The 8,221-nt window shown below is 40.4% G+C and overlaps 1 protein-coding gene across 2 annotated transcripts; it reads right to left on the minus strand.

The window, feature by feature from the left end:
* Positions 1 to 73: 73 nt before the first annotated feature.
* Positions 74 to 6,502, minus strand: FRG1 (FSHD region gene 1). 2 transcript variants are annotated; one of them, XM_062492823.1, is made up of 10 exons: positions 6,426 to 6,502; positions 6,132 to 6,199; positions 5,154 to 5,276; positions 4,519 to 4,521; positions 4,158 to 4,215; positions 3,877 to 3,991; positions 3,397 to 3,501; positions 2,574 to 2,665; positions 1,464 to 1,574; positions 74 to 580 (listed from the first exon to the last, which is right to left on the minus strand). In XM_062492823.1, the coding sequence occupies exons 1-10, from the start codon at positions 6,485 to 6,487 to the stop codon at positions 544 to 546; spliced, it is 774 nt and encodes a 257-aa protein (XP_062348807.1). In that variant the 5' UTR covers positions 6,488 to 6,502; the 3' UTR covers positions 74 to 543. The 2 variants fall into 2 exon arrangements, with proteins under 2 accessions (XP_062348807.1, XP_062348806.1); XM_062492822.1 differs by lacking the exon at positions 4,519 to 4,521 and having other exon boundaries at positions 80 to 580.
* Positions 6,503 to 8,221: the final 1,719 nt, after the last annotated feature.

The raw sequence follows: 8,221 nt of genomic DNA on the forward strand, positions 1-8,221 counted from the left end.
GACATGCAGTGTGGTAGCAACAACAACAAGTTAATGAGCCCTAACTCCTAGTCCTAGGTCAAACTAAGGAGCTCTGCAGAAAAATTAGTAACTTTTTTCTCCCTCTCTTCCACAGCACACCTCACAGCTATGCTGCACTTTTATCCAAGAATTCCTGATTTTGGCCAGGAATATTTGCCAACAATAATCTTTTTTATTCTAGATTTTGTCCTAAAGGCAACTAAAAGCCAGGGAGCTTTCTCTCTGAATCAGTGTGCAGTCTGTCTCCCAAGGCTTAAGTTACATGGCAAATAAAATACCATTCTTAATTGATATACCTTTAATTTTTTGTTGGAGCCATTCCCTTAACATGAGCCAAGCATTCACAAGTGATACAGTTCACAAGATTTTATAGCTGGGTTATTAATATTTGAGAAAATTTTAATACAATTCTGGAGTTACTTAAAAAAATTCCTTAAATAAAAAAGCAATTATAAAATATTTTACTATTCTTCAATTTGATGCTGCCATCAAAGTTGCAGAAGAAAATGGATGAGATGGCTGTCACTTGCAGTATCTGTCTGCTTTCACTTTAGCTCTCCTGTATGGGAAGAGTGAGTGAAACAAGATTTAGGTTAAGACCAAATACAATTACACCTGGCTGTTTTATCTGCCTCAAAGTGTTAAGAATGCATTGAAAGCAACTTTTCTTAAACGTTGCTTCAAAGTATATATAAAGGCCTAACAACACTTTGGATTTGTTAATTAACTTTGTTTTCCTAAGGAGACAGAACTGCAGTGCCTAAAATTAACCTTGACTTTCCCTTCAAATCATCATAATTGTATTTTGTCTCCTCTGAGGAATGTAATTCAGATTCAGTGTGATCTGAAGCTGACCACCTGTGAGAGCCCAGGAGTGTTTTATCACATCACTTGCAATTATCAGAAATAGTTTTCTGCATTCCACTCACTGAATTAATGCAAATATTTATACCATATACTGGCATAAAAGGCTTTAAAAATTCAAGGCAGTTTCTTTAGTCTCATCTTAGGGGAGGAAAAAAAAATTATCACTAGATAACATGAAGACTGTCCTTAATAAACACTATTTCTCTTTAAAATGCAAATTCTGCCGCTCCAAAACGTTCTGCTACCATAGATATTGAAAAATGTTAAAAATTAGCTCAATTTTCATGATTAAAAAGATTAATCCCTCAACAACTCCTTACTAAGTAAAATGAGTAACCTAGTTAAAAGATTTCCAAAAGAACTAATTTACAGGTAAATTCAAACTGGCAAACTTCAGCTAAAGAAGTGAAAATCCAGATTTAAAAAAAGTGGCAACCCTCCAGGACTCAGGCACAACACTCACCAGTGGAAAAATGCTCAGGAAGTTATCTCCCTGACATCTAGCCCTGTTTTACTGTAATTCCATCTCCCAGTAGTTTTTTAATCAATATATTATTTCTAGCACTTTGAGGTACCTGTCGAGGAGCATTTCATGAAAAGTGCCTTCTTTCCTGGCTTTCCTAAGGGCTTTTGTATCTTCTTTGCTTATTTTAAGCTTTTTGTCTTGAAAACTTTGGAATTTCTTCCTGTAAGGGGGAAGAAAAGTAGTAAAGAACTGAAAGTTTTTAAAATTTTTGTTTTCCAACACAACAGCAGTAGTGTAAGAATCTTAGCTCCTATTAAAGCAGCAGATAACGGACTGAATAAAATCCAGCAAACCATCCCAGTACTAAGGTAGCACTTAGGCTTCTGCAGGTGAAAACTACATTCAGGTTTTGTTTTTTTTGGCAATCTAAGTAGGAAGGATCCCCTGTGTGACTAGCATGAAGTGGTTACAAATTCTACAGAGCCCCCTCATCAACTACTAGCATAAGAAATCAGGGAACAAAAGTATACTGGATGTAGTTGCAAGGTGCTGACAGTAAGGAAGCTGCAGGGGTTTTCACTGTGAGAAAAGGCCAGGGGCTGCCCTGTGCTGCACAGAGCTGGCTCTCAAGACATCCACTACAGGACACATCCAAAGCCACCAGCAAAGCTGGTGGCACCTCTATGCAAACATATTTAAGATATGGCAAAATGCCACAAAGGCAGAGAAGGAAAAAAAGAACCCTAAAAGTACAAAATGGCAGTATAAACATCAAGCACAGAGAAGGAGAGGAAGGAGATGCTTTAGGCACTGGAACAAATATCACCTCCCAGCCCATGAATAAGACCATACCAGACCAGGGGAAAAGTGGGAAAGGAAGGGAGCTGCTGAAAGAAACCACTATGTATTGACCTATAGCCCATCTGGCTTGGAGGAGTGGGTAAAGGAGTCTGGAGTGAAGTTAAGCTTGGGAGATGGGAGAAGGAAAGGTGATGTTTTTAATTTCTGTTTCTCAGTATTTACACCCTGGGACAGTATCTGGTCCAGCACCTCTCCTTTATCTCAGCCAAATGAGCTTTCTCATCCTGTTTTCTTCCCTGGTCCTGCTAATGAAAAGTGAGTGAAAGGCTGGATGGGACTTGGGGTCTTCCACCAAAGATGGCCTCAATTAGAAGCAAAAAAAGGTACTTGAGCCTGTTACCAGCTCTAAAGTACATACACGTAATTGATTTCACACTGTTTAACGTTTCCTTTGTCTTCTTGTGGAACATCATCTTTCTTCTTAGCTTCTCTTTCAGCACAAGTACGAATCTAATAATTGAAAGAAACAAGAAAAGAACAACCAAAACACAATAGAAAACACCTGTATTTTAAAAACCGTAAGTTACAGGTTAAAGAAGACTACATATCCTTCATAAGAGAATGAGAGACACAGTGACTTTTCAAGTTCAGTTTTCAAACTGGTTAACCAGAGACAACTGAAAAGTAAGAGCTGCCTGAAATATGGGAAACGTTAAGTGCAATTCTTGATACTATGGTAAGACATAACTGCCTTCATCTCAAAGGAGCACTAATAAGCTCTTAATTTTGGCAAGGACAATTCAGAGATTGACTTAAAAACACTAATGTTCTGAGTAGTTAGAACACCTATCTCTATTTGGAGAGACGCATATTTTCCATGTTCAGATAAAGCCAAGATAGTGTCTTTAGATTCTCTTAGAAGATCTCCTCTTCTGAATCATTCTGGTAAACCCTTCTCTGTCCCTATTCAGTCACAATTCCTCTCTCTGTCCCAAGATGTTTAGAACTACCTGGAATATCACATAGACTCTTTTGTCCTTCTGAGTGGCAAAGTATCTTCTTAGAGGAAGTACTGAGAATTTATGCAGCCCTGGAACTCATTTACCTTTATTGTGGCCAGATCACTTGACAGCTTATAGGAAGCAATTATAACCATATCAGCAGAGAACTGTAGCACACAGACATCTGCTTGTTTGGGTATTCCTGCCAATCCTGTATTAGTTGTAGAAGTTATAGATTACCTTTATCATTTCTTCTTCCCCTGCAGTTTTGCTTTTGGCTTCTATGTCCCCCTCTTCATTACATCTAATAAAACGGCTGTTTGCTGCTAGTAATGCCATTTTCCTCTGCAGAAACAATATCATGCATTGTGAGTATAAGGCTGTATACAATCCTTGATTTGTAACATTTATCCTCTACAATACACCAGAAGTCTCTGTAAATGGGTTTAATTCTTTTATGTATGGATACTTCAACAGCTAGCCAGCAGACTTGGTGGCTCCTTCTGTTTTAAGATGCTTATAGCTGCCAAAATGCAGCTATTGAAGTGTTTTTAAAACGTTCAATTAACAGTAAACGCATTGAAGTTGGAAAATCGTAAGTTACAATATGAAAGAGACAGCAAAAGGCTTTTGCTTCATAGACAAAAACCATCTACACAGATTAACTCAAAATACAGTCAAACACTAGCAACATCAAATAAACTATTCCAGACAGCTTACATCTTGGAAGACAGGTTCCCACTGCTCTCTTGATCCTATTGCATCAGAACGTCCAACAACAAGTCCATCTGAATTTATACCAAGGTATTTGCCATAACCAGACTTGAGAGCAATCCTCAGAGAGAAATTGTAGGAAAACAAGTGTTTCTAATTAATGAAATTCACAATATCAACACATCACAGACACTTAGTAGCAGACAATTTATTTCAAAGAGTATTAAAATGCCCTTCCAAAATCCAAATATAACAAGTATCCAAACTTGAAACATTACAGTAATTACCTCGTATCAGACAACTTTACTGCTGTAAACTGCTCAGGAGGACTAGGGCCTTCATCACCTAAGGAATGAATTTTCCATTAGTTAAGTATGAAGAACAAACATAAAATATATTAGCCTATTAATACTGCAGTATCCAAAAAAATTAAGCATTGACCATTTCTAAATACTATGGAAAGTATTTATTTCATTAACAAATCCTTTCTGAGCATTCACTTCTAAAAAAGACATGCAGGTGCTCATTTACGTTCATGTATTTGTGCTTAAATCGAGACACAAAGATGATCCTCTTTTAAAGAAATTTATAATTGAGAGTGTTTTGTAATTCCCCTGCTGGCTTTGAAAACATTCATCTCCTTGTAACGTTCTTTCTTTCATAACAAAATGCATTATGGTTCAGCTTTGGTAACTCAACTTAGTATCCTAAAAGCTAAAAGTTTCTCTGTCCCCAAAACAAGAGAATATGGCCACTGCTGCTCTGATCTCACTCTGAAGATGAAACACACACACTGTCAGGGTTCTGGAACAGTCCATGTCAGAATCATGGCTCTCAAATTCAAAGAACAAGCTAACTACCCCAGCACATTAGTAGTCCTTTTGTGCAATGACAAAACAAGTATATTAAGACAAGGATGCAGCAATAAACACTAAAACTTATCTACCTTGAATTTCACTCTTCAAGTGACACCATAAACATTTTATAGGTTTTAATAAAAATTATACCACTTTTTATCCAGGAAGTGGTATGGCCTTTAGCAGGTAATCATCTCCAGTGCAGTTCAATTTATTGCATATGTAAGCCAGCATGAAACTAGATGAGTGAAACCGATTGGTAGTCATAAGGTTTAAGTCATCTGCATGCTTCAGCTAGAGTGACTGCATTTTTTGTAGCAAACTGGTTTTAGCTGTAACACTGCTTGCCTTGAAGTGATGCTAGTTCTATGCTTTCAGGTACTTCATTATTAAAATTCTATTGTTTTCAAATTTCCTGGAACAAACCTTTGTGTGGTGCTCCAAGTGTAAACAAGCCATTGTCAAGGGCATGGATGTAAGCTCCTTTATCCATTTCTATAGCTATAGTTCCTGTGATTTCACCAAAATTACTGACAGCCCACCAGTTTCCTGTAATACAAAAACCATGACAGTTTATTAACAGAGTAATCACAACTTCTGATTACAGTACCTCAAGAGATTACATTTCTGTGTCTTCTCTGAATTTTTAAATGCAAAAGATAAAATTGCTACAGCCATCTCGCAATGTTTGTGCATCATTTTATAGTCCAGAGGCAATTTAATGGTGTTCCTGCCGCTGCTTGAGGAAGTTTTACTCTCCACCTTCTGTCATCCCTAGTTGCAAGCTCCTGTGCTTCATCCCTTCTTTGTGTTAGTCCACAGACCAAGCTGATTCATTCAGCTGATGCAGCAAACATACACCTCACAAGGAAAATATTTTTTCCCTCAGGATCTGTCTCCTGCAGTTTTGGGGTCACATCCATTTATTAGATTCTCCAGCACAAGAGAAACAGAGATACTATTTCATTTTGCTGTTAAATATGTGAGTTGTAATCCTCAGACCTCAGTTGTTCAAACCAATCTTGGTTTGAACATTTGACTCCTACAGAATTCTACCAAAGTTAAAGGTAGCCTTTCCCATGTGCACAACTTATATTTAAGACCTGTACATTTTTTAACAGTAAAATTTTCCTCCTTGTGTACTGTCTTACAAATATTTCCCACCTCATTAAGATATAACAGTTTAAAAAAAAATTATAAATATCTGAATCCACCCCATGGGTGTCATAAGTTCCGTTTGGAATCTAGTAAGATCGCAAGATACAAATAACACGTTGTGAGAAATAGTTATATATCTCTACAGGGGTTACACTTGCTTTACAAAGTCCTGTGACGACCTCTTTAGCTTCTGCCACATCCCCTGCAGTTTCCACACAGTCAGGTAACTCCTGGAAAGCAGCTCACCAACAATATCGAGCTGCTCTGCTGCATCCTCTTCCCTTTTCCTTTTCTTTTCCTTGTGCTTCTTCTTGCTGCAAGGGGACATGCAAAGAAGTGAGAACGAGCCGCCGGCCCAGGCCCCGTCCCGGCACGTCCCTGCCCGCGGCCGGAGGGGAGGGAAGAAAAGGGAAAGGAAGGGCCGGCCTCATCCCTGGCCAGCCTCCTAGCCCGGACCCGCCGCGGGTGCCGGCCCCTGCGGCTGCCGCGGCGCAGGGCAGGGCAGAGTAGGGCAGGGGCGACGGGCAGCCCGCTGCTCACCTCTTCTCTTTCGACCCTTTGAGGACGAGCTTGGTGGATTTGACGCAGGAGTACTCCGCCATGGCTGGATCCAGGAGGGGCGGGCGGACGGGCGGGCGGAAGCCCTGAAGCCGCGGCCCTTCCTCCGCCCGGCTGTGGGCGGGCGCACGGCACCACGCTGCGGGCGTCACTCGTGGAGGGTGCCGGCCCCGGATTTGAGCGGGAAAATAAAACAACAAGAGTTTAAAATTACGTTTAAACTGTCTGTCCCTTGGCACCTTTCCCTTCTAAGTCTGGCTTGGCTCCCTGGGTGCAGTGCCTGCGCTTTGCTGGACTGCAGGCAAAGAGCGCTAAGAAATAAAGAGCCCCCAGCTTTTACGGCGTGCGCGTGTGCGCGTGTGTGCGTGTGTGTGTGCGTGTGTGTGTGCGTGTGTGTGTGCGTGTGTGCGTGTGTGCGTGTGTTGTAAAACACACGTCGCGGACATGAGCAGAGCCCTGGCCGTGAGGGCAGCAAGGCCGGGGGCAGCAGACCTTGCCTCTGGCAGGGTCACCTGGATACGCTGGTGATGAGTAAAGACTTCCAGGGACACCTATGAAGACCAGGTGGGGAAGTGCAGCTCGCAAGACAGCCAAGTGTACCATGGTTAGGGATGAAATGAGGTATTACAGTGTTTTTCCCATCCTGTTAGTGGCTTGGTATTCCACAGAATAAAGTCTACCTCAGACTTCCCCCATGGCATATAACAATCTTTTTCTCTTATTAACATAACATGTTTGGGACAGGTACCAATATTCTTTCCTTTGGGAACAACCTGTGGGGTTAAATCTCTGATACTCTAGGCACCAATTTGTCGAGTTCTCTTATTTAATAAGCCAAACAGCTAATAGTTGCTATAAAGTTGCTTATTGCAAAGGCTCATCAGTCTTAAAAGACAAAAAGTCACAGGTGCTAAAATTCATGCTCGTTTTTTGGTATAAAGTCCCAAATAGAAGCAGAAGCTGCTCCTGGAGGTCTGGGCAGGGCTGACATTGCTGGGCAGCTCCAGTCTTCTTCTTGGGTGTTGATGATGGCAGCGAGAGAGCAGGAACAAAAGCAAAAAGCAAACGGCAAAAAGCACCAGCTCTCCCTAATGCATGTTCTTATATAGAAACTTCCCAACAAGCTGAGACACAAATTTGAGCCACTGCTTCTTAACCTATTGGAATTCTAGTTTCTTAGCACGTCAGGTTACATATAAACTATGCATATGGTCTATCTTGTTCTATCTGAAAAATGTAAGCAATATTCTTACTATAGTTTTGTTATGTCTAAAACTATGTTCCTGGAAGCTTCATGGAAACACTGGTGTCTAGGATTATGTTTTTCAACCTTCACTAGAACTTGCACGTCTACTCTGGCATCTGAGGCCTTTTACTCACTAAAAGCACTTAAAACTTATTCTACTTGCTTGCTTATTCTAAAACTTAAACTTACACCTCTACTTTATGTGTGAGTGGCTTAACATACTTCAATCCATCCAAAGGTTTTAATTAAATCCCTGCATTCTTATTTCTCTCTGAAGAATTCAGAGAGACTCTTTTCTTACAAGCTCCAACAACAGTATTACTAGCACGTGTGTGATTAGAATCCCAGTTACAGTACTAATTTGTGTTTAGTCTTCAAAAGTGTTGTTCCTGCTTCACACTCATGGAGGGGGGGCTTTGTGCCCAAAAGGTTGCCTGTTGAGTGTATTTCCTGGTTAAATGAAAAATACTACTATGAAGGCTGCTTGTACATGTCTTATGTACAGGTACAGAGATCCTTGTATTGGATTGCT

The sequence above is a fragment of the Cinclus cinclus genome, chromosome 5 (assembly GCF_963662255.1).
Source record: "Cinclus cinclus chromosome 5, bCinCin1.1, whole genome shotgun sequence".
NCBI lineage: Eukaryota > Metazoa > Chordata > Aves > Passeriformes > Cinclidae > Cinclus > Cinclus cinclus.

Excerpts from the sequence above, each read along its gene's own strand:
- FRG1 (XM_062492823.1), bottom strand. The coding sequence starts at position 6,487 with ATGGCGGAGTACTCCTGCGTCAAATCCACCAAGCTCGTCCTCAAAGGG. Across the intron at positions 2,666-3,396 it reads GGGAAGAAGAAATGATAAAG|ATTCGTACTTGTGCTGAAAG; the intron begins GTAATCTATAAC and ends TTCAATTATTAG. Across the intron at positions 581-1,463 it reads CATGAAATGCTCCTCGACAG|GAGAGCTAAAGTGAAAGCAG; the intron begins GTACCTCAAAGT and ends CTTCCCATACAG.